This window comes from Trichosurus vulpecula, chromosome 5 (genome assembly GCF_011100635.1).
Source record: "Trichosurus vulpecula isolate mTriVul1 chromosome 5, mTriVul1.pri, whole genome shotgun sequence".
Classification (NCBI taxonomy): domain Eukaryota; kingdom Metazoa; phylum Chordata; class Mammalia; order Diprotodontia; family Phalangeridae; genus Trichosurus; species Trichosurus vulpecula.
Genome location: NC_050577.1, coordinates 284,856,477 through 284,883,171, shown reverse-complemented (window position 1 = coordinate 284,883,171; position 26,695 = coordinate 284,856,477). Strand labels below are relative to the sequence as shown.

The 26,695-nt window shown below is 35.8% G+C and overlaps 1 protein-coding gene across 3 annotated transcripts in view; it reads right to left on the bottom strand.

Annotated features, from left to right (window-relative positions):
- Positions 1–2,069: 2,069 nt before the first annotated feature.
- The window catches only part of CNTN1 (contactin 1), a 308,476-nt gene continuing 283,850 nt past the window's right edge, over positions 2,070–26,695 (bottom strand). For 2 of the 3 annotated variants that reach the window (XM_036759469.1, XM_036759470.1), the window contains 3 exons: positions 13,054–13,166; positions 11,795–11,951; positions 2,070–4,380 (listed from right to left, as the gene is read on the bottom strand). In XM_036759469.1, coding sequence (XP_036615364.1) covers positions 4,304–4,380; positions 11,795–11,951; positions 13,054–13,166 — 347 coding nt within the window. In that variant the 3' untranslated portion in view covers positions 2,070–4,303. The remainder of the gene's footprint in view (positions 4,381–11,794; positions 11,952–13,053; positions 13,167–26,695) is intronic. The other variant, XM_036759471.1, reaches the window with a different exon arrangement.

The following is a 26,695-nucleotide window of genomic DNA, read 5'->3' as shown; positions in this document are numbered from 1 at the left end:
GTACCATTCTCAAGACTCACATATATACATAACATATATAAAACAATATAATCATATATAAAGGAGTAAACAATTTCCTTTTATTAAATAACAAGGCTTTTTTCTCCTGTTTACCTTTTTATTTCTCTCTTGAGTTTTTTATTTGAAGATCAAATTTTCCATTGAGTTCTGGCCTTTTCATCAGGAAGGTCTGGAATTCTCTTATTTCACTGAATGTCCATCTCCTTGCCTGAAAAACTATGCTCAATTTTGCTGGGTAGTTGATTCTTGGTTGTAGTCCAAGCTCCTTTGCCTTTCAGAATACCATATTCCAATTCCTCCTGTCTTTTAATGTACAAGCTGCAAGGTCCTGTGTGATCCTGAGATCCTGAGATATTTGAATTGTTTCTTTCTGGCTACATGCAGTATTTTCTCCTTGACCTGTTAATTCTGGAATTTGGCTACTATATTCCTTGCAGTTTTCAATTTGGGATCTCTTTCAGGGTGTGATTGGTGGATTTTTTGATGACTATTTTACCCTCTGGTTCTAGGACTTCGAGGCCATTTTCCTTGATGATTTTTTGGAAGATACTGTCCAGGTTCTTTTTATTCATCATCGTTTCTGTAGACCAACAATTCGTAGGTTATCTCTCCTGAATCTATTTTACAAGTCAATTATTTTTCCAATCAGATATTTCATGTTTTTCTATTTTTTCAGTCTTTAAATTTTGTTTGACTGATTCTTGATGCCTCATAGTCATTACCTTCTATTTGCCCAATTCCAATTTTTAATGAATTGTTTTCTTCATTTAGCTTCTGTATCTCCTTTTCCATCTGGTTAATTTTACTTCTCAGAGAGTTATTCTCTCCAATTAAATTCTGAACCTCCTTAACCATTTTGCCAATTTTACTTTTTAAAGATTTGCTCACATCAGTGATTTTTTCCCCCATTTTTTCTTTTATATCTCTAACTTGGCTTTTAAAATCCTCCTTGAGCTCTTCCAAGAATGCTTTTTGGGCTTGAGACCAGTTCACATTCCTTTTTGAGTATTTTGATCTTCCCTATCTCCATAATAAGAATCAATAGTCCTTGGTTTTCTGGATTGTTTCTTCATGGTGTTTGTCTTTTTTCTGGCTTTTAAAGTGGATCTCTGCTTCTGGGGCCCAGGGGACTCTGTCCCAAGCTTCTTGTGCTGGGAACTAGTGGTTTGGTTACAGGCTTTTTGTGCTGTGGCCTCTGATTTTGTCATTTAGAAGCTATATAATGCTGCCGCTCACTTGGTGCTGAGCTGGGGCTGGCTGGTGTGCCAAGGTCAAGGACAGGTGATAGCTTTCTGAGTTCCTCTGGGTTACACTGAAGCTCCTGGTATTAGGTATGGGGGAAGGGTGGTTTGGCTGCTGAAAGTCTCCTCTTCCCCTAGGGTTGTGCTACAGCATGGGTGGTCTCAGCTGTTGTCTGTGCTGATGTCTGCCACTTCCCCTGGCTGTGCAAAGGCTCGTCTGGGGTCCTGGTGTTGACAATTGCTGGATCCGCCCCCTGGGGCTCAGGAACTCCCTCTATTCTGCTGAGGTGGGGCCTGCTGGGACACCTCTTTTCCTGCACTAGTCTCCTTCCACCACCCCAAGAGGGAGTCTCCCTAGCTTCCCGAGCTAAAAGGCTACTGAAGCCTCACTTCTGGCTTCTCTATTCCAGGGTTTCTTCCAGAGGAATATTATCTGGGTGAGGAAGGGAGGGATGAGAGACATTTTACCTGTTCATCATGGCTCCCAGAAGTTCAAGAAGGCAAGTTTCAAACCTTTAGACTGTGGGCTGAAAGCCTCAGGAGTAGCTGGGGCCATGGCTGCAAGCTCTGTGCTGTTGTCTCCTGCAGCTCTGACAGACACAAGTCCTGGCCTGAGAGGCCCGGGGATTGCCACTGGCACTTCCACCCTGGGGCTGCTCCTGTTCCTGCTCCTGCTCCTGCTCCTGCTCTTGCTCCCACTCAGGTATGGTTTAGTTTTGTGGGCCCCTGAGACAACAATTCTAATGAGACAATCCTAAACAACGAATTTTCAGCTTATCAAAACTGAATGAAAGGACAGCTGTTACATCTTGGGTAACTATGATACATTTATTTCATTATAATTTATTCTCCATTCATAGAAAGGACAAAGCATGGTCTCAGTCTACTCAATTGAAAAAAAATGATAAAAGAAATAGCCAAGCATCATCATTATCAAATAAAACTATGAATAACATCTTTCCTGAAATACAAAGAAACAACAAATATGTTTATATATAAATGTTAATTAAAAACATTTTGTTTTAAAACAGTACATTAGTTTGGTAGTGTTTTAAACATAAGATCACACTTAAATTGGTATAATTTTGTGAAACAATAACAAAGCAAAGTTATATTATGTGAGCTGTTGTAAATTAGTTAATCTTTACAATAATTCTTTAAATCCCTAAATTCTTTGTTTTCTTTTACCTTTTATAATCACTGCATGCAAAAAAAAAAACTAAACAGTTTTGCTTCTTACCATCAGGATAGGAAAAAGGCAAGCAAGCATGTATTAAACAAAAGAGTGTACTGTTGATTATATAAAAATGTCCAAATGGGTCACATAGGAATAAGAAAACCCAGAGAGAATTTAAAAAATCGAATGTGTGCAAAAAGCTTACAGAGTATCAATTTTTCTTAGATATGAAGATGTTTTTCTCTCCCAACCAATTTTACATTTTGTGCAACTTAGTAGTGATCTCAAAATTGCTGGGTCTCTCTTTGAGAAATTTTACCTATTTTATTAAAAAGTATCTAATAACAAATACTTAGAAGCAAATGAATACAATATCACTATTGTTATAATGAAGACTCTAACATTTACATTTAAATATATAGTACAAAATTATACAATTTAAAGAAAGGGGTGTAAAGTAGTAATAGATCTAATCTCACTTATAAATATTTTAATGACTGTTTAATATATCCTAAGAAGATAAACTCTATGTTTAGGTAGCTAGTAAGGATATGCTAGTAAAATATGATTCAGAGCTTATTGTCCTTGAAATTCTATTTTTGGATTAAACCCATTTCATTATCAGTGAGTTTCTTCCATATTCACACTCAATATTTTGAGCCTATCAAGGTAAATAAAAGAATGCTTTTTTTCTCACAATCTATAAAAACTCATTAACAAAAACTCTTGATAGACACAGTCAGAACATAAAGATTATTGGCTACTGCTAGATGTCCAAATCCATTTATTCCTAAGAAACAAAAATTGTTACGTTGTTTTGGGGCCCCTTAGCCTTTTTTCTTTCAGTATTCTATTAAAGTGAGAAATTTTCTAACAAAACATTTTAGAGAATACTAAAAGCTTTTCACACCCAAACCTAATTGCCTAATTTCATACCTTGACTAAAGGAAGGTAATACTTGGGAATGAAGGATTAAAAAGAAGACATAATATTATTAAATCATTGTAACCTGACTCCTTTTTGTGCTTCTGATGAATAACAGCTATTCATTCTCAGTCTTCTTTCACATCTTTAAAAAAATGAATGAAAGTATTTAGTCATTCAAAATCAGAATTCCATAAAGGAATGAAAAGGTTAACTAAAATTTTAGCTAAAAAATAGAACTGAGGTTTCATAAAATAAAATAAATTGAAATTAGAATTTATTACTAAATTTATGACTAAAATTATCTAAATTGTCTGTTATTTAGAAAACCATTCTATTTTTAAAAATCCAATGTTATTAGACAATTCAAATACTTTTACTGAAAAACATTCATAATTGGGCTGCTTTCAAAATGCTTCAAATATTCAAATGTATTTCTAGGTGGGGAAAGCTCTATAAGATGAATTCAATGTTTTGCAAAACAAAATATCATGAATGATATGGCCACAAAACATATAGAATACAAACAGACCAAGTTATTCTTACATTTATCATGTAAATTGTTTCAATCTCTAGTATACTTCACAACTTGTTATTAAATCACCCTTGGATGGTGATTTTACTCTTACTATACAATCTATATTAGTGGATATTAACAATTAATTTGCTCTATTGACCAAATCATGCAACTGTCACAGAACAGTTTAAGAGTTTTATAAGGCATATTGTAACAAGTTAAAAATCATTTTCTATACATCTCAAAGATGAAGGGGTTCCTAGATATCTCAGTTCTTGAATTTACTGTAACCCAGCAGGAAAAAATTTAAATATATAATTGATTTGGCTTAAGATAGTGCCACAGGAATCAAAAAGAATGGTAGTCCTTAAAAGATCTGAGGAGAATTCACAGCTGTACTTTGATAGCAGATATCCACTACAATTAGAATTCCCAAAAAGCTAGGATGCCGAAGGCAGGCAGCAATAAGCCAAAGAGACTAGGCGAAATTTCAGATGCACCTAAAAAGTAAACATAGCTTGTTATTTGTGATTAACTAATATGTATCATAATAATTCAATCCACAATGAGGAAAATCCTGAACATCAAATGGCTCCTTTCAAACCAGCTTCTTACCAATTTGTATCACAACCAATTTTACACTAATGCAATGATTTCTATGATGTCTGATCTCTGTAGTTCAATACCCCTTTCTTATTATAAGTAGGATATGGTTTTACTTAGAATTTTGTAGTTAACAAGTACTACCTACTTTCTGAGGAATATAAATTGATATTTGTTGCTATAATATATATTATGTTATATTACACATGTAATATATATCCATTCTTATTTATAAATAGTTATATTAGTAAGTAAGGCCTTTATTTGATGTTTGTGTATATGATGGTTTTCCAGGCTCTCAGTTGGCACTTCCCAAGTACAAGTTGGGGCGGGGTAGCAATACAGATGGAGAAACAAAAGCATTATTATGAAGCTTTGGATCCCTTCCTTGAGAAAATAATCCAAGACTACTTGTTGTTCATTTGTAAGTGTTAATCATTCCTTGCCTTTTTTTGTTTAAAACCCAAAACCTATCCTGTTTACCCAGTGATTGGATGTATCCATCTGAATTGAGTCAGCCCCATAGCACTGGGCATTAAAGTTAGAGAACTGTTAGCTAATTTACGTAAACTAGGGAACATTCCATTTTCATGAAATAATCTACCAGTACTAGAGATTACAAACAAGTGCTACCATGCCCAGACATCCCCAGAGACTCCTACAACAAATATTCAGTAAGCACAAAAATAGTAGGTGGACATACAAAGAACAGATAATTGAGGAATGTTTTATGGAATCAGTTTTAATCATAAGCCATTCTAAATAGAGAAAACATGTCAAGTGGAAAGTGAGTAATTTGCCTTTGTGTTACACTTCAAATTTACACATATCTTGGCTTCGCTGGAACACTGAATAAATATAACCTTTAAGGTGATAACAATGGCTCTGAAGTCAAAGGACCTGCAATAACATCCTAACCCTATTTACTATCTGTGTGACTTTGTACAAATCACTTCCCTTTTGTGGCCTCAATTTTCTAGTCTGTAGAATGAGGGGAATGGACTATGACTTCTAAGGACCCAATAAGCTCTAGAGCTAAGATCTTATGAGCTGTACAAACTTTGATTTGATTACATTTAGTACACGGAAAAGCATTTAATTAAAATGGAATATTTGTTCAAAAACTAAACTATTTTATACACAGAATACAGCCAAGGGCTTAAAGTATGATTTGGGAAAACATTTGATATTCAAAACAAAATTTTAGCCAAATAATTTGTTTGATCAAGTCAACAAGCAATTATTAAACATTTATTATGTACCAGTCACTGTGTTAAGTGCTTGGGATAGAAAGGCAAAAACTATCTGCCCTCAAAGTGGTGGAGACAACCTAAAAACAAGCATGTTCAGGATAAACTGGAGATAGTCTCAGAGGGAAGGGACTAACATCCTGAGGAATCAGAAAAGGTTTCTGGAAGAAAACTGGATTTTAGCTGAGACTTGAAGGAATCCAGAGGAGCCAAGAGATGGAGATGAGAAGGGAGAGAATTCCTGACTTGGGGACAGCCAGTCAAAATGCACAAGATGGAGAAATAGAGTATCTTCTTAAAGGAGTATCTTATTCAGTGTTGCTGAATCACACAGTAGTGTGTGGAATAATGTGGAAGACTAAAAAGGTAAGAAGGGGCCTTAAAACTCAACAAGAGGGCTTGGATGGTTTTAGTATTATTTTGGATGATTTTGATTCCTTTTTTTTTGCAGGAGGGAAAGCAGGGCAATTGGGGTTAAGTGACTTGCCCAAGGTCACACAGCTAGTAAGTGTGTCAAGTGTCTGAGGCCAGATTTGAACTCAGGTCCTCCTTACTTCAGGGCCTGTGCTCTACTGGCTGTGCCACCTAGCTGCTCTGATTTTGGATGATTTTAGTATGATTTCCACTGCTTATGGAATGAAGGGGAGGATCTGTGCTTTAGGAAGATCACAGTGATAGATAAGTGGAGGAGAATGGGCTGGAATGGAGAGATGTTGAAACACAAAGACCAACCAGAAGAGTACTCCAAGTATCATGAAGTGAGGTGATGAAGGGCCTGGACCAGGGTGGTGAAAGAAGGGGAGTTACAAGAAAGAAAGGGATATATTGTGAGATACAAAAATGACACATTCTCTTGGTTTTAGTGAAACTGTTCTAATTTTTAAAAATACTTCTCAATAAATGATATGGTACTTTTATTCCTCTTGATATACGATACATTTTATATAATGCTTTGGCACACATTTCCTTTGATCCCCAAAATTGCTCTTCAGATATAAGGTAGATATGGCAAGAATTATAAACTTTACAGATTTGAAGACTAAGGTGTAGAGAAACACTTTGACGTTGACATTGACATAAGTCATATTGCTGGTAAATTGAATTGAGGTTCCCAACTACAAAGGCAGTGCTCTTTACACTATGCCACAGTTTACATTATATGCATACATATTGTGCACATTCTTATTTTACCAATGAGGAAATTGAAACACAGAGATGTTAAATGTTATATCCAATATCACACAGCAAACAAGAGCAAAATTGGGGGAACCCAAGTCACCTGACTATGCCAATCTTCGTTCCCTTTTAAAGACATCACAATGCTTTCATTTAAAATGTAGTTATTCTAGCACTCTTCATCACACACCTTATACATATTAGAGGTGTGAGTTATGCCTATGCAGAAAAAAATCTTTCAAAATAAAACACAAATTGACTCTGCCAACATTAATTATGCTAAGAAGGAGGGAAATTAGAAAGAAAGGAAGGAATGTAGATAGAAAAGAATAAATAAAGGAAGAAAGGAAAGAGGAAGGAAGAGAAAGAAAGGAAATGAGTATTTATTTAGCACCTACTATGTGATGCCAGGCACTGTGCTAAGTGATTTAGAAATATTATCTCAAAACTGACATTTGCTTATGTAGTGGATATGAAGTTGTAGTACTATAAAATATTTAGTATATATTTTAAAAGTTTATACATATTTGCATTAAAATATCTATAATTTACACTTTAATTTGTATATGTTGTGAAGTCACAAAAGCATTCAATCACATATAAAAATTACTTTTATAAGTATTATAGTAATATAGTTCTACGGTCATTCATTTAAGTAGAGTCTTAATACTTTTACATCTCAGGAAATCAAATTATTAAGTCAATAATGTGTGAATGAGAGACATGGCAGATCTTCATAGGCTCAGTTCAGTTACAGAACATTTTATCTTTTCAGAGAGAGTCATGTATCTAACAATGAAAGTGAAAGTTATGAACACATGAAGGTGGTACCAGCAAAAACAGTAGAGAATGAAGATATTAACATCAGATCAAAAGCAATCCTATGCTAGTATTTACAGATTTTCTAGCATATGCATTTATTGTGGAAATATTATTTCTATCTGAACAATAATTAGGAATATATTTTAGCTCATCAGTTTATATATATATATATAATATATATAAACACACATATATAAATACATATATATAAACTAGAATTTTCTATAGTTATGTAATACCAATATTTAAAAATGTTATGAAATTGCCAGGGCACTTTTTAATCTTAGGTTCTGAATTTGGGATTTGTTACATGAATTTTGCCATGTTAAAATTTCATCCCCGATCAAAATGCACATGCATGTGTGTGATTGCATGCAAGTGTAATAATGCTCCCACATACATGTGTGCACGCACACACACACACACACACACACACACACACAGAGAAATAATCTAAAAAGTGATGATCTGAACAGCAGGTTTCCTAGACACCTTCCTTATATTATCTTATGACAATGTAGACTTCCTTTTGTAATTTCTTCTCTACCTCTGACAAATAGAAATATGTTTAGCTTCTCATTAATATGATGTGTATTTGTCCTTTGTGAACTTTCCTGTATCTCACCAGTATATTGTTAATAGTTCATACAGAATATTGGAGAAGATACACAAAATTTTGGTCTAAAGCCCAGGAATATTGCTTATTTTTCTAGGTTAACTTGAATTTGACTAAGTCCAACACTGGTCTATCCATCAGAGAAAGTCATATTGCAACAGATTATTATCATTGTATATCACAAAACAAATGCTTGGATTGGAAACATCCTTTTGTTTATAAACTGTCAACTTGAAGTGTCATTGGGACATCTAAGTTGATAATACAGGAAACAGTTGGAAATAAAGAAGAAAAGCTTTGGAAATCAATTTGAGACAGAAATAGAGATTTTGAGCAAGATCCCTAAGACTGAGAGTGTAGAGGTAGAGGGGAGGAAAACTAAAGGCAAGAGCACTCAAATATTTGTTAAACAATAGAGAAATGAATGAATGTGTGCATTTCATGAACATGAATTTTGTCAATGTGTACATTATTTTATTTATTTTATTAAATGTTTCCAAATTACATTTTAATTTTGATTTGGTCAAACTTGGGAGTGTTGCATGTTGTAATGTGGCCAGTGGAGTATAGTTGTCACCTTTGATTTGAATCTTTAAAAAGGATAGATAGATATTGTTGCAAAGATAGAGTTGCATCCTATCTTTGATGGCAATAGAACTGTGGAGAAAAAGCAAATTTGTTATCAGATTGTGCAGTTTGCCTGAATTAACCTCAGCCGCCACTCTTCTATAGACTCACTACCTAATGTAACTACTTCCATCCTGCTTAGGCTGAACACAAGAAATTCTGCTATACATGACCCCAAAATATTGCACTCAACATGCATCTAGGAACTTCCCAGACTGTTTATAACATCAGACTGCATCACATTGGTACACACAGGATATTATCGAATGGGCTATGTACTAATCTTATTTTTTCCTCTGGCAAGGGGGAAAATTGGCTTTTAATGAAATAGAAGATTTCCAAACATTCTTAAATAAAAGGACAGAACCTTGTAAACATTTTAAAATAGAAATACAGGAGTCAAGAGAAACATAAAAAGGTATGCTAAAAGTGAGTTTATATTCTAATAGGAGAAGAAAAAACAAATGTCTTCTCAGAATTCTAATAATTTCACCACTCACAGAGAAATATAAATAAGAGAGACAGATGATGGTTTTGCTCTGTTTTAATGGTCTTCAAAGTCAGAAATGTGAGAAATAGGGAACTAAACTGGAGATAAAAGATGGAGATAGGGAAATCATTATCACATAATAGTGATAAAGAAAATATGGAGGAAGAGATGGGAGTAATGGACATTACTTTCATATGAAACAATAATTGACAAAATTACAATACATAGATAAATATACATTATATAATACATTTAAATGTATTACAGTTAAATACATTAAACTCAAATACATTAATATGAACTAACATGAAACTCAGAAAGGAACTAGGGAGGAGGAAGGGAAAAGGGGGCAAGAAATTAAGAAGGAGGGCAGAATACATAAAGGAATAATCATAACCTTAACAAACTCCAATGTTAGAGTATATGAAGGAGGGAAATGAAAGGAAGAATAAAAGCCTAACATCAGAAGATGGGCAAGAAGAGAAGAGAGGCAAAAGAGCAGAAACAGATGAATTTGTGTATAGATTACAAGTGTTAGGGAAACTATCTTTTACCACCTTCTTATTTCTAAACAGTGTATTGGGTGCAAAGAACAGAAAAAGTACAAGAGGACAAGACAATTGGAAAAATATTACTAATAATCATAACCATGAATGTGAATGGGATGAACTAACCCATAAATTAGCAGAATAGATTAGAAAATAAAATCCAACAATATTTTGTTTACAAGAATTACACTTAAGATATAAAGATTCACATGGAGTTAAAAATGAGAGATGAGAGCAAAATTAATTATGCTTCAGCTGAACTTAAACAAGCCATGTAATTATGGTTTCACCAAATATATACAACAAATAGTAAAAAGAGATAAGCATGGAAAGTATTTTATGATGAAAGGTGCCATGATGAATCAATGCAAATATATGACATTCACTATTTGGTGAACATAGCATCTAAATACTTAAAGGAGAAGATAATTGAAGTAATATAATTTGGGAAGAAATATATAGACAGTAAAACTATAAATGTGGAGAACTTCAATGTATTCCTTTCAGAGCTAGACAAATCTAAAGATGAACAGGAAAGGATTTAATTTAATTTATAAATTTAAATTATCTAAATTTAAAAATAGATCTCTGGCAATTAATAAATAGGAATAGAAAGAAGCCTACATATTCTCAACCTTTAATTTCAGCTTGACTAAAATTGACTATATATTGGGGCATCAAAACTTCATTAAAAACACAGAAAAGCCAAAATACTAAACACATCATTTATGGATCATGATGAAATAAAAGGCCTTTGAAGAATAATTCTAAATTAGCTGGGGACTAAATTCTAAAGAACTGGTGGATTAGAAAATAAGTTATGGAAACAAAAGTAAATTTAATCCAAAAAATGACGAAGATGAGACAGTATTACAAAATTTATGTGTTATACCTAAAGCAGTTCTTAGTAGAAACTTTATATTTCCAAATCAACCAAAAGAGCTAAAGAACAAATCATTTATTTGGATATACAACTAAAGAATTAGAAAACATAAATCAAGCACTACTTAGCAAAAAAATAGAAATTCTGAAAATCAAAGGAAAATATCAAAAAGAAAAAAGAATAAAAGCTTAATTAAAAAGAGAAACCCAGACTATTAATTTTCAGTAATGTTTAAAAGCTGTGTTGGTACTCTTTACATGACATTTAAGAGGCCATTAAGAATTGTGTCATGTGAACTTTAGAAGTGTTTAAGAAACTCTTTAATGCAAGACATTGGAGAGCACCCTTAAAAGAAATACAAAGTTTGAATCTAAACCCCCAAAGAACCTTCCAAAATTGAGGGTGTGGACAAATGTGCCAAATGGATCTCAGTTGATTTGTTAAGGTCAGCAAATATTTAACTGGGGGGAGAATATATCAGCAGTCATGCCGTGGCACATGCTTGGAGATAAGCAATGCTCCCCTAAGTCGCTACTGGTGATTCGTGTTGTTTAGGGATAAAGGACTTACACTTTAACATGATGAAACAATTCTTTTATTAATTTATTACTTGGTGAAATGGAGATGCCTCAGATTGTGTGTATAGTTGTATTATTTTGGATACATCTTAGGGTTCCCTGTGTCCTTCCAATGCCAGACTTATTTACATAAAATCTAAAAGGGTAGATCCCAATTGTCCCTCAGTAAGCCACAAAATTTTAGGAATGTTCTAAGGGTTCTTAAACATTTCAGTCCATTTGGAGAATCCATTACTATACTGCCCCAAATAGGAAGCACTATAATTTGGGAATTATGACATCAATATTTTGATCTTGATATTAACAAAATGACTTGCATACCTGAAATTTTAATTTGTGATACCACTCCATCTCCTCCATCACTATGGGCTCGAACTTCCACAATATACTCTCCATCTCTGGGGACTGGGACCTCTATTGAATGCTTATGAGTTGAATATAACTTGCCCTCATGTTCACCATCAGGTCTGTAGAGCACCTTGTAAAGTACCAAAATATGTGAAGTTAATGAGTGATATTTACTGAGGTGTAGGGGAATAGGTTAGGAACAGGTACTGGACCTATGATTTCATTAGTATAGGGAACTACCAGATGAGCAAAATCCCTCTGCCAATGATGGTCAGCACCTTTCCTACCATGTATAGTCTTAGAGAGTTTCCTAGGGCATTGAGAGGTTAAGTGACTGGCCCAATGTCATATATACAATATGTTTCTAAGGTGGACTTATCCCCTATCATTCTGGCTCCAAGACTAGCTCTCTATACAGCTGAAAACAGAAAAAAAATTATCACAAATTATCTTTTCCTTAAACTGTTCAAATTCATAGCTGTATTTCATGAGAAAAAAGTATAATAGCATTTTATATAACTCCAGGAATAAGGTTTTCCCATTGGTTCTATGTGGTCCAGTAATATCTATGACAATTGAATTTTATAATTTTCCCACATGAAACTAAAGGAGGATTTTTTCCTATAAACATAAAGCTTGGGCTTTCACAAAAGATTAGAGATTATTTTTATACTTTTCTTTATCACTCTGCTTATGGGTGGGTGGAGCATGTTAGGAGGAATATTAGTTTGGGATAATCTTTTCTTATTTTTATTGATTACTTGAATCTATCCAAGGCTTCCCTACATGTTATATAAACATTACTGACACTTATTTTATCACTGCTAAGTTCAAAACAGCTACACTACAAAATTCTCTCCTAGGATTTCAACACACTAGTGACTAAGAATCATTCTATTCTTTGGAGCTATTATTCCATCCATCTTACATATATCTGTATGGTAAAGAATTGCCCAATAATTTTCTTAAAATTCTTTTTAATTTCAATGTATGCTGTAGTAGTAATTTCAATTGAAGTTCTACTCAGAAACTAGAATTAGCAAGTTCTCTGGGTTTTGCTGAAGCAGGAAAAATATCAATTACCAGTTTCTCCATGCAAAATAAAAATTTGCATGAGAAAGAGACTAGAATTTGACTTGCTTCATCTTTTCCCTTTATGTGTTTATTTCCAATTGAGCCAAAAGTAAATGTAGAGAAGTGTAGAAGAAATTATTTGTCTCTCTTTTACTTACTTTATATCCTGTTACTGTAGATTCATTTGACATTGCTCTGACATGATCCCAGGTGATAATGTACCTTGAACCAGACCTTACTGAACTAATAATCCTTGGAGGCTGACTTGGGGCTAGGGGGAAAAAATAGCAACATGGAATTAGTAGTTCCCTCAGCTGACATCACTGTATTGTACTTCCAGTCTTCATCGTATAATGCCAAGCATGAGCATTCAATAGGGAAGATGGTTTTGACAGAAAGATGAAAGGGTGATGAACGGTACTCCAAATGGTCCTATAGGCTAGGATAAAGAGATACATTAATCTTTTCTCCCATTCATCTTACTCAGAAGCTCCCAGCTTCTCTGAAACAATCTATGTTTCATCTCTTATTATTGCTTTACTACATGCTTATAGCCTTCAAGTAGTACTAATTATTAAAAATAGCATTTACCAGTGTTTCTTTTCCTTAAAAGTACTTCCTAAAGTTCAAAATAAGATCTTTCTTCATAATCTAAAATTCTAGTTTCTTAATTTATTTTTAATATTTCAAATATACTTATAACTCCCACTATAGAATTTAATCTCTATAAGGACAAACTTTCATTTATGGCTTAGCCCATTGCCTGGAACATGGTAAGAAATTAATAAATGCTTGTTGATTTATCAATTCCAGAAGTATGATTTTGCTCTTTAGTACTAAAAGAAAGTATTCACGGGATGAGAATACATACATGTATCTATATAACTGTATATTCCTTAAGGTATTTGTTCCAATGCTCTGCTTCCTGTGTATATATCGGTTTAGTTGTCTTACTAGTGCTTTGACCTTAAATTGTGGCCTTAATTTCCATAATCTGTGCATACAATAAGGGGGGATGTAATCAGAGTGGGATTTAGAAACTCTATTAGAACATCTGCAGTTGGAGAAGCAGGAAAAAGAAAAGGAAAAAGAAAGATAGTGAAAAACATCATATGATCTTATGATCATAAGAAAATCAGTGAACTGAATGAACAAGAGAGTAATAGGAGAGTAAAAAACATTGATATGATCATTCCAATTATTTTTGTCACCAAAATTCTGAGTTCACATATTTCCCAGTTGTTATGAAATGATATTAATGTTAATAGAAGTAAAAACACCACACTTAAACCTAGTCTCTGAGATGCTCCTTAATAAAGAGGTAGAAATAGATAGAAATAGCACAAAAGAGAACAAAGATAGAAAAAGGAAGAATATAAGATAGAAAAGGAAACACATAAAAATGAAAATTGGTTCTGGATATAATATAGTTACAAGGGCAATGAGGAATTACAAGATAACTGAAGGAAGGGAAAATAGCAAAGGTGAGGAAAATAACTATAATAACAATAATAATAGATAACATTTAAATGTAACTTAAAAGTTTATCAAGTACTTCATATGAGTTCTCTCATTTGAGTCTCATAAAAATAAATCTTGTGAGGTATGTACTATTATTAACCTAATTTTTAGATGAGGAGATTGAGGCTTGCTTTAGAGTCACACAGCTAGTATATGTCTGAGGTATGATTCAAATTATTCTATTATGAAAACCTTAGTCCTTGCACTTTAAAAGATGGTCAAGATGGGGGCAGCTAGGTGGAGCAGTGAGTAGAGCACCAGCCCTGGAGTCAGGAGGATCTGAGTTCAAATCCAGCCTCAGACACTTGACACATGTACTAGCTGTGTGACCTTGGGCAAGTCACTTAACCCCAATTGCCCTGCCAAAAAAAAAGCCAAAAAAAAAGATGGTCAAGAGAATGCCAGTAAAGTAAAAAAAAAAAATCAATAAATGCTTACTCTTTCATCTATACAAAATTTTCATATCTATATAAATTAAAAGCATCCTAGATGAGCAAATTAGTAAGGAACAAACAGACTTTCTTAAATGATATATTCAACAATGACTCACATGTTTACTAAGTAACTGAAAGATGTCAACACTATGAGAACCCATTGTGCTTACTGTTTTTTGGTTATGAAAAAGCATATGAGTAAGTACATCAAAATGCCAAAATGGGTGTGACAGGGTGCAACACACAACCAATAGGTGTAAAGGATGTCATCATGTGTGACAGGCATAGAAGAAGGGCTGGTCACATGGGAAGAGCAAGGGATAACTACAGACCTTGGACTCTTTATGGAACTCAGTTTCCTTATCTGCAAAATGGGGGGGTGGATGAGCTGCTCATTAAAGTCTCTTCTGGCTTTAAATCATCTAGGCTCATTTAATAATTTTCTTTTTTATTATGAATTTGACAAACACCAAATAAAATCAGCATTTCTTTATAATACCTGTACAAAAACAATACGAAAGTGTGAATCTTGTAAAAAATTGCCTTTCAAGTACACAACAAATTCAACGCATAATTTTCAAAGCTTGCTTACTTGTATGGCCTTCTTTTTCTTCTCTTTTCATTTCCTTAATTATTGGATAAGCCTTGCCTCAGTCAAAACTGAGACTTGTAAAGACCTTAAGATCCCCCACTGCAACCTGATCTATATCTGGCCACTAGACCCAGATGGCTCTGGAGAAGAAAGTGAGGCTGGTAACTTTGCACAGCTCTCCTTCACTAAAATCCAATTCACTTGCATGTCATGGCATCACTTCCCTGATGTCATGGTCTCTTTGTGAACAAAAGATAAATATTTTTGTTCGAACCCTATCTCTATTCCCCTCTTTCTTCCCCCATCTTAACTGAAAAAAAACACACATATAAAAACACTTTTTAAAAACAAATAAAGACAGAGGATTCTAGGAAGGTGGCAGAGTAGGTCAGAAAACTCCAAGCTCTCAAGATTTTCCCTCACAAAAGAGATAACATAGCATGTTAGGGTGAACAAGGTAAAGTGTGGGTAAAAAATAAATAAGAATAGGGACACAACCACAACAAAGATAGAATGCTCTCCTGGGACAATTTGAGAAGATCAGAAGAAAAATTCTAGGAGTAAGTTTGGTTCCTATGAAAAGTAAATACCTCCAGGCTACGGTCAGGTTTAACAGCAAGTGGCAAGCCCTGGGGTTAGTTGGTGTGAGAGGCTGTCTTGGCCCCAGACACAGGAACTTTTACCCCAGGGATAGGGAGGGGAGTTGGGGGTCTGAGCCAGGGAAGATCAAGGCCAGCTGTGCTTTGAAGAGCTGTGGGGGGCAAGAAGGAAAGAGCACACACTTGGTAAGTGTAGAAGGAGTGGGGCAGAAAGGCCCAGGCTGTGGGCACTTAGAGGGGCTTGGAGGTTTGGCATTGGCTCCAGGCTAGAGGGAAGGATTGAAGATCTTGGAAAAGAGGCACCACCTGCCATACAACAGGGCTAGAGGTGATTATAAAAATTAAGCTATTACCACCAAAAAAAAGCACAGGCAAAGGAGAAGGAATCCAACTACAGAAAGGTGTTATGGGAATAGAAAAAACCTGGGTTCATCTTCAGAGGAAGATACTGAAGTAAAGAAACCTCGAAAGAGTAATGTCAAATGGTCACCTGCTCCAAAATAATTCATTAATCTTTTAAAAAGACTTTAAAAATCAAATGACAGAGATGGAGGAAATTTTTTTAAAAAGAGTTATGTAAGAAAAACAAGAAAATTGTGAAGGGAAAGTCAACGGATTAGAAAAGGAGATCCAGAATCTTAAGGAAGAAAATGACACCTTGAAAATCAGAATTGGGCAAGGTGAAGCCAGCAAAATTATGAGATCAAGAAATAATTAAACAAAATATAAATAATGAAAAAATAGAAGAAAAAGTAAAACATCTCATAAGAAAAACAATAGATGGTGGCTGGAAAGCAGGGACTTGCCTAAAGCCCTCCCTCAGGACCCTCCAAACACTTATAAAAAATGGCTCTGAACAAATTCTAGAACTACAGAACCCACGAAACAGCAGAGGGAAGCAGGGCTCCAGCCCAAGACAGCCTGGATGGTCGCTTGGTAAGGTCAATCACAGGGAGCTGGGAGTGGAGTGGAGCAGAGCCCAGAGTGGGCCGCACCAGGACCAACCAGACTGGGAGCTGGGCGGAACATGCACTAGCACCCTGAATCAGTGAGCTGTGGCAGTTACCAGACTTCTCAACCCACAAACACCAAAGACAATAGAGAAGATTAGTGGGAAAAACTGCAGGGACAGAGTGAAAGGAGTTTGTGGTTTGGCCACCCCCCCCCCCCACCGGGAGCAGCAGAGGTGGTGCAGCTACAGAAGTACAGCTGCAGTCGCTTCTGGCCCCAGGCCCACCTGGTGGAAGGAATTAAGCAGCAGATTGAGCAGGAGTGCAGAGCCTGCTTAGATACGAATTGCGGTCTGAGTTGGCAATTCTTGAGTGAGGAGGAGTGCTGGTGTGGCAGAGCTTGCTGTGTACAAATACCTATGAAAACAACAGCACAGCCCCTCAAGCTTGGGACGAAGTACTCTCTACTCTACAAGCAGTCAAAAACCGACAAAAAAACTCAAGGGCCAAGTAGTTGGCTGGGAACATGGCCAGGCAGTGAAAATGGACTCAGACTTTGGAATCTTTTTTTGGTGACAAAGAAGACCAAAACATACAGCCAGAAGAAGTCAACAAAGTCAAAGAGCCTACATCAAAAGCCTCCAAGAAAAACATAAACTGGTCTCAGGACATGGAAGAGCTCAAAAAGGATTTGGAACAGCAAGTAAGAGAAGTAGAAGAAAAATTGGGAAGAGAAATGAGAGTGATGCAAGAAAATCATGAAAAACAAGTCAATGACTTGCTAAAGGAGACCCAAAAAATACTGAAGAAAATAATACCTTAAAAAATAGACTAACTCAAATGGCAAAAGAGCTCCAAAAAGCCGATGAATGCCTTGAAAGGCAGAATTAGCCAAATGGAAAAGGAGGTCCAAAAGACCGCTGAAGAAAATACTACCTTAAAAATTAGATTGGAGCAAGTGGAAGCTAGTGACCTGATGAGAAATCAAGATATTATAAAACAGAACCAAAGGAAGGAAAAAAATGTGAAATATCTCATTGGAAAAACCACTGACCTGGAAAACAGATCCAGGAGAGATAATTTAAAAATTACTGGACTACTTGAAAGCAATGATCAAAAAAAGAGCCTAGACATCATCTTTCAAGAAATTATCAAGGAGAACTGCCCTGATATTCTAGAGCCACAGGGCAAAATAGAAATTGAAAGAATCTACCGATCACCTCCTGAAAAAGATCCCAAAAAGAAAACTCCTAGGAATATTGTCGCCAAATTCCAGAGCTCCCAGATCAAAAAGAAAATACTGCAAGCAGCCAGAAGGAAACACTTTGCGTACTGTGGAAACACAATCAGGATAACACAAGATCTAGCAGCTTCTACATTAAGGGATCAAAGGGCTTAGAATATGATATTCTGGAGGTCAATGGAGCTAGGATTAAAACCAAGAATCACCTACCCACCAAAACTGAGTATCATGCTCCAAGACAAAATATAAACTTTCAATAAAATAGAGGACTTTCGAAGATGGCGGCTGGTAAGCAAGGAATAGTGTGAGCTCTGTACCGAGACCCTCCAAAAACTTATAAAAAATGGCTCTGAACCAATTCTAGAACGGCAGAACCCACAAAACAGCAGAGGGAAGCAGGGCTCCAGCCCAGGACAGCCTGGATGGTCTCTGGGTGAGGTCTATCCCACACGGAGCTGGGAGCTGGGAGCTGGGAACAGAGTGGAGCAGAGCCCAGCCTGAGTGGCGTGGGCCATCCAGACCCAGAAGCCAGGTGGAGGGGGCCCTAGCGCCCTGATTCAGTGAGCTGCGACAGTTATGAGACTTCTCAACCCACAAACACCAAAGACTGCAGAGAAGGTTAGTGGGAAAAGCTGCGGGAGTGGAAGGAGTTCAAGGTTCGGCTTCCAGCCCCGGGGGCAGCGGAGGTGGGGCAGCTACAGCTGTTGTTACTTCTGGCTCCAGGCCCACCTGGTGGGAGGAATTAAGTGGTGAATCAGAGCAGGGGTGCACAGCCTGCCGAAGATCTAAGCCCAGTTCGGGTTGGGCGTTGGGTAAGGAGCAGTGCCGGTGTGGCAGAGCTGGCACCTCCCCCCCAAACGTGGAACATAGAACTCTGTGATCTACAAGCAGTCATACCCCACTGAAAAACTCAAGGGTCAAGTTAGTTGGCTGGGAATATGGCCAGGCAGCGAAAATGCACGGAGATTCAGTCTCAGACTTTGCATTCTTTCTTTGCTGACAAAGAAGACCAAAACATACAGACAGAAGAAATTAATAAAGTCAAAGAGCCTACAACAGAAACCTCCAAGAAAAACAGGAACTGGTCCCAGGCCATGGAAGAGCTCAAAAAGGAGTTGGAAAAGCAAGTTAGAGAAGTAGAGGAAAAATTGGGAAGAGAAATGAGAAGGATGCAAGAAAACCATGAAAAACAAGTCAATGACTTGCTAAAGGAGACCCAAAAAAATACTGAAAAATACACTGAAGAAAACAACACCTTAAAAAACAGACTAACTCAAATGGCAAAAGAGCTCCAAAAAGCCAATGAGGAGAAGAATGCCTTGAAAGGCAGAATTAGCCAAATGGAAAAGGAGGTCCAAAAGACCACTGAAGAAAATACTACTTTAAAAATTAGATTGGAGGAAGTGGAAGCTAGTGACTTTATGAGAAATCAGGATATTCTAAAACAGAACCAAAGGAATGAAAAAATGGAAGACAATGTGAAATATCTCCTTGGAAAAACCACTGACCTGGAAAATAGATCCAGGAGAGATAATTTAAAAATTATTGGACTACCTGAAAGCCATGATCAGAAAAAGAGCCTAGATACCATCTTTCAAGACATTATCAAGGAGAACTGCCCTGATATTCTAGAGCCAGAGGGTAAAATAGAAATTGAAAGAATCCATCGATCACCTCCTCAAATAGATCCCAAAAAGAAATCTCCTAGGAATATTGTCATCAAATTCCAGAGCTCCCAGATCAAGGAGAAAATACTGCAAGCAGCCAGAAAGAAACAATTTGAGTATTGTGGAAAACCAATCAGAATAACCCAAGATCTGGCAGCTTCTACATTAAGAGATCGAAGGGCTTGGAATGTGATATTCCGGAGGTCAATGGAGCTAGGATTAAAACCTAGAATCACCTACCCAGCAAAACTGAGTATCATGTTCCAAGGCAAAATATGGATTTTCAATAAAATAGAGGACTTTCAAGCTTTCTCAGTGAAAAGACCAGAACTGAATAGAAAATTTGACTTTCAAACACAAGAATCAAGAGAAGCATGAAAAGGTAATCAAGTAACAGAAATTGCAAGGGACTTACTAAAGTTGAACTGTTTTGTTTACATTCCTACATGGAAAGATGATGTGTATGATTCATGAGACCTCAGTATTAGGGTAGTTGAAGGGAATATGCATATATATATGTTTATGTATCTATATAAGTGAATGTGTATGTATGTATGTATCTATGTGTATATGTATGCATGTGTATGTATGTATACATATATGTGTGTTTATATATATATATATATATATATATATATGTAAAAGAGAGAGAGCAGACACAGGGTGAGTTGAAGATGAAGGGAAGATATCTAAAAGAAATAAAATGAAATTAAGGGATGAGAGAGCAACATACTGAGAGAGGGAGATAGGGAGAGATAGAATGGGGTGGATTATCTTGCATAAAGGTGGCAAGAGGAAGCAGCTCTGTGGGAGGAGGGGAGAGGGCAGGTGAAGGGGGAATGAGTGAACCTTGCTCTCATCAGATTTGGCCTGAGGAGGGAATACCATACATACTCAGTTGGGTATCTTACCCCACAGGAAAGAAGAGGGAGGAAGATAAAAAAAAATTAAAGGGTAGGGCATGATGGAGGGGAGGGCAGATGGGGGTGGAGGCAATCAAAACAAACACTTTGGAAATGGGACAGGGTCAAGGGAGAAAATTCAATAAAGCAGGATGGGTTGGGAAGGAGCAAAATGTAGTTAGCCTTTCACAACATGAGTATTGTGGAAGGGTTATACATAATGATACATGCGTGGCCTAGGTTGAAGTGCTCAACTTCTTAGGGAGGGTGGGTGGGAAGGGAAGAGGGGAGAGAATTTGGAACTCAAAGTTTTAAAAACAGATGTTCAAAAACAAAAAAAAAAGTTTTTGCATGCAACTAAAAAACAAGATACACAGGCAATGGGCCGTAGAAATTTATCTTGCCCTACAAGAAAGGAAGAGAAAAGGGGATGAGAGGGGAGGGGGGTGATAGAGGGGAGGGCTGACTGGGGAACAGGGCAACCAGAATATATGCCATCTTGGAGTAGGGGGGAGGGTAGAACTGGGGAGAAAATTTGTAATTCAAACTCTTGTGAAAATCAATGCTGAAAACCAAATATGTTAAATAAATAAATTTAAATTTAAAAAAAAAATAGAGGACTTTCAAGCTGTCCCAGTGAAAAGACCAGAGCTGAATAGAAAATTTGACTTTCAGACACAAGAATAGAGAGAAGCATGAAAAAGTAAACAAGAAAGAGAAATCATAAGGGACTTACTAAAGTAGTTGAACTGTTTTATTTACATTCCTACATGAAAAGATGATGTGTATAATAAAGGAGTCCTCAATATTAGGGTAGCTGAAGGGAATATACATTATACACATATATACATACATACATACATACATATATATATATATATATATATATATATATATATATATGGAGAGAGAGAGAGAGAGAGAGAGAGAGAGAGAGAGAGAAAGCGAGCACAGGGTGAGTTGAATATGAAGGGATGATATCTAAAAAAATAAAATCAAATTAAGGCATGAGAGAGGAATATATTGAGAGAGGGAGAAAGGGAGAGATAGAATGGGGTAAATTATCTTGCATAAAAGTGGAAAGAGAAAGCAGTTCTGTACGAAAGGAAGAGGGGGCAGGTAAGGGGGAATGAGTGAATATTGCTCTCATTGGATTTGACCTGAGGAGGGAATACCATACACACTCAATTGGGTATCTTACCCCACAGGAAAGAAGAAGGAAGAAGATAAAAAGGGGGGATGATAGAAGGGAGGGCAGATAGGGGGAGGAGGTAATCAAAAGAAACCCTTTCAAAAAGGGAGAGGGTCAAGGGGAGAAAACTGAATAAAGGGGAATAGGATAGGAAGGAGCAAAATATAGTTAGTCTTTCACAACATGAGCATTGTGGAAGGGTTTTACATAGTGATATACATGTGGCCTATGTTGAATTGCTTGCCTTCTTAGGGAGGGTGGGTGGGGAGGGAAGAGGGGAGAGAATTTGGAACTCAAAGTTTTAAAAGCAGATGTTCAAATAAAATTTTGCCTGCAACTAGGAAATAAGATATACAGGCAATGGGGCATAGACATCTATCTTGCCCTACAAGAAAGTAAGGGAAAAGAGGATGGGGGGAGCAGGGTGACAGAAGGGAGGGCTGACTAGGGAATGGGGCAGTCAGAATATATGCCATCTTGGAGTAGGGGGGAGGGTACAAATGGGGAGAAAATTTGTAATTCAAACTCTTGTGAAAACCAATGCTGAAAACTAAAAAATATTATATAAAAATAAAACACTGAAAAAAATAAATGTAGGCAAACTGAGGTTATAAGTGACTTCCCAAGGTCACAAAGTTATTGTCGTTTAGTCATTTCAACCATGTTCAAAGCTTGGTGACCCAATTTGGGGTTTTCTTGGCAAAGATACTGGAGTGGTTTGCCATTTTCTTCTGCAGCTCATTTTACAGATGAGGGAACAGAGGCAAACAGTGCCTTGCCTGGAGTCACACAGCTATAAGGTGTCTAAGGACACACTTGAACTCAGGAAGATGAGTCTTATCATTCTATCCATGCTATCTACTGAGCCACCTAGCTGCTCTCACAGCTATTACCTGGCTGAAATGGGAGCTGTCCTGCAATCCCCTACTCTTTCTACTATACCAATGTGATCATGCCCTTTCTTTGATTTTTTGTTCTGTTTCATGGAGAAGAGGGTTTCTTGAGTCTCTCAAGCAAATGAATGGGATCATTTTAGGTTTTCTTAGATTTTGTTCTTATCTGGACATGCATTCAATAGAAATGTACTAAACAACAATGTGAGACTAGAATTGGGCCAGTGTGCTTTGTGTTATACAGTATATTGGATTATGCAAATTCCCTGTGCCTAGAAGCTGACTTGCAAGTTTCTCTTGGCTGGAAAAAAAATCCAGACATGAAAGCTTTATTTTGCTTCTCCCCCACTTTTCAATGTAATCTTGCTTTTCTTGCCTCTATTCACGATAGGGTGTTCTGTAAACAGGGAGGCTGACATTATCAATATATCATCAGTGGATTTGCATGCTTTGCATTGGTTTGTTTACTATATAGAGTCCTTCCTAATGCCTTCCTCAAGTTGATAGCTGTGCATTTCCACCATTCCCTGGTATGTTATTGCTTTCAAATATATGATTTATTAAAAGAAAAAAAACAACAGATCTGGAGAATTTATCAAGAAAACATAAAAATAATTATACTAACTGAAAATTATGATAAAAAAGAATCCTGGCACAATAATACGAGAAATAACTAAAGAAAAATTATCCTGAAGCATTAGAACAAGGGGGGAAAGTAGAAATAGAAAAAATCCATCAATCACCATTTAAAATAGATCCTATGAAGAAAACTCATAGGAATATTATAGTCAAATTACAAAACCCCCAGTTCAAGGATAAAACATTATAAACAACTAGAATAAAACTGTTTAAATATGATGGTGCCACAATTAGAATCACATAAGACCTAGCAGTGGAGACATTAAAGGACCACAAGTCTTGGAACACTATATATCGAAGAGCAAAAGAACTGGGGCTCCTGCTGAAAATATCATAACCAGAAAAGTAAAGCATAATCCTTAATAAAAAAATAGACATTTGATCAATTGTCAGATTTTCAAGTCTTTGTTTAAAAAAAACCTGAACTTAATAGAAGATTTGACATACAAGAGCCAAGAGAAATATAAGGTACATACCAAAGACAGATTATAAGGGATTCAATAAGGACAGACCATTTATTTTTTATATATGTAAGATGTGAAATGTGTATCTAAGATTCTTACTAATAACTGGGTAGCTCATAAGAAAGACTGGGGTAAACCTGAGTATGACATGAATCTACAAAGTAAAACTATTTAAGAAGAACTAAAAATAATTATTTTATACAAATGAGATGCAAGAGGAATACTCTATATAGGGGAATTAGATGGGGAAGCAGGGCTGGTAGTTTTGGATAAGGAATGGGTCTAAGAAGGAACAGTACATGTATATTTAGAAGAGTATAAAAGTTCTCTAAATTCAGAAGAAATAAAACAGAAGGGGATAGGGAGGGGTGAAAGGACAAGGGAGGGATCTTTAGAGGGAATGGTAAGGAAATAGGTAAAGGAGGGTATAAAATGGTATTTAGATCAATGGTAATGGGAGGATAAGGGAGGGATCTCTAGTGGGGAGGGTAAGAGAATATCTGTCACAGGGAGGCTATAGAAGGGTGTTTAGATTTATGGGAATGTGAGGGTAGGGAAGGGATCCTTGGAGGAGGGTAAGCAAGTAATAGGAGTAAGGTATCAGGTAGAAGTAAAGTAGAGGAGGCAAGAGGGATAAGAAACAAGAGATATGTACAAGCATAAAAACAAATATCAGGAGTAGAGTTTGGGAAAGTATATGTCTATATATGTATGCATATATGTATATGTGTATGCATATATCTATAGCTATAGAGAAACATATCTGCACTTAACTGTAACCTTCTGGGAGCAGGGTGGAGCGGGGAAAAAAGAACAAAGTAAAAAAGTATACAGCAGAGAACAAAAGAAAACTTACAAGGACGCAAAGAAAAGATGGACACAATGTGTAGTATTTATCATACAGGCTTTCTTGAAATGAAAATTTATTGTTACATAATTTGAATCCTCCCATGTTCTGCTAAGCACATGACATGCTTTTTTCCCCTTTTCTTACTTTGTATTTAAGTTCCAACATTTAAGTCTATGATATATTTTTGTTTCTTTTCTCTGTTCTGTATTTGTGTTCTGGTGTTTTTGAGTCCAAAAATAAAATTAAAAAACACACAAATCTAGTCAAGTAAAACAAATTCCTACATTGGTCATATGCAAAAATAAATGTTGCATTATATATCCTGAGAATATTACCTTCTGTGAGGTGAACAGTATGCTTTAATAATACTATGGAATTATGGTTAGCCATTGCATTGATCAGTCTTTTGAAGTTGTTTTTCTTTACCTTGCTATTGTTATATAAATTATTTCCTTGTCCTTGCACATGTGACTTTTCATTAGTTCATATAAGACTTCCCAGGTTTGTCTGAAACTGTCTCATAATTTCTTATGGTAAAATAATGCTCAATTATATTCACATACCATAAATTTGTTTAGCTATTATTCAATTAAATAGCACCCTCTTAGCTTCTAGAGCTTTGCCACTAAAACAAAAGAGGCAGAGACAGAGAGATATGACATAAGTGGTTAGATTCAGTGTCTCTGAGGGCACAGTTTCAAACTGCTTTCCAGAATAGCTGTGCAAATTCATGACTCCATCAGCAATGTATTAATATGCCTGTTTTCCCCTAGTCTCTACACATTTGTCACTTTTTTTGTCATATTTGCTAATCTGATGGATGGAACTCTAGAGTTGTTTTAATTTGTCTCTCTCTGATTCTGAGCATTTTTTCATATGGCTATTGATATTTTGTATTTCCTCTTTTGAAAAGTTCCTGTTCATAATTTCTGACCATATGAGATCTTTATCAGACAAAGCTGCTGCAAAGATGTTTTCCCTACTTAATAGTTTCATTTCTAGTTTTGACTTTATTGGCATTGTTTGTCCAAAACCTTTTTATTTTGATCAAAATTGCCCATTTTGTTTTTGGTGATCCTTTGTATCCTTTGTTTGGATACAATGGACCCAAAATCCAATTTCTTCTAATTTGTTTGTGTCCTGATCTTTTATACATAATTCATGCATCTATTTGACATTTAAACTTGGTGGAGTGATGATACTAATTTCTGCCAGACCAACTTCCAGTTTTCCTAAGAGTTTTTGTCAAATAATATTTGCCCCAATAGCTAGGGTGTATTGGGTTAATCTATTAGGTTTATTTGTTTCGGTATAGTTAATCTGTTCCACTCATTGATTGCCCTTTTTTTGAGGAATACCAAATAGTTTTTATAAGTATTGCTTTATTGTATAGTTTGAGATCTAGAACTGCCAGGATTCCTTCCTTTCTATTTATTTTTTACTATTTCTCTTGAGATTCTTGAGCTTTTGTTTCTTGAGAGTTTGAATGGCACTGAATAAATTAAGATAATGCTGTCATTTTTTATTACATTAGCTTTGCCCAATTTTGAGGAATAAATATCTTTCCACTTATTTAGTAAAGTGTTCTGTTTTAATATACTTTCTGTTGTGTGACTCAGTAGATTAACTATCAGTTATTTTATACATTCTAATACCTACAATAATAACTATCATTTAAATAATATTTTAATGTTTGCAAAGCACTTTACATGTTACCTCATTTCATCCTCACAACAAGCTTGTGAGGTAGGTGCTATTATTATCCTCATTGTATATATGACATCTTTTATACATAATTCATGCATCTATTTGACATTTAAACTTGGTGGAGTTTAAAAAAAAAAGGTTAAATGC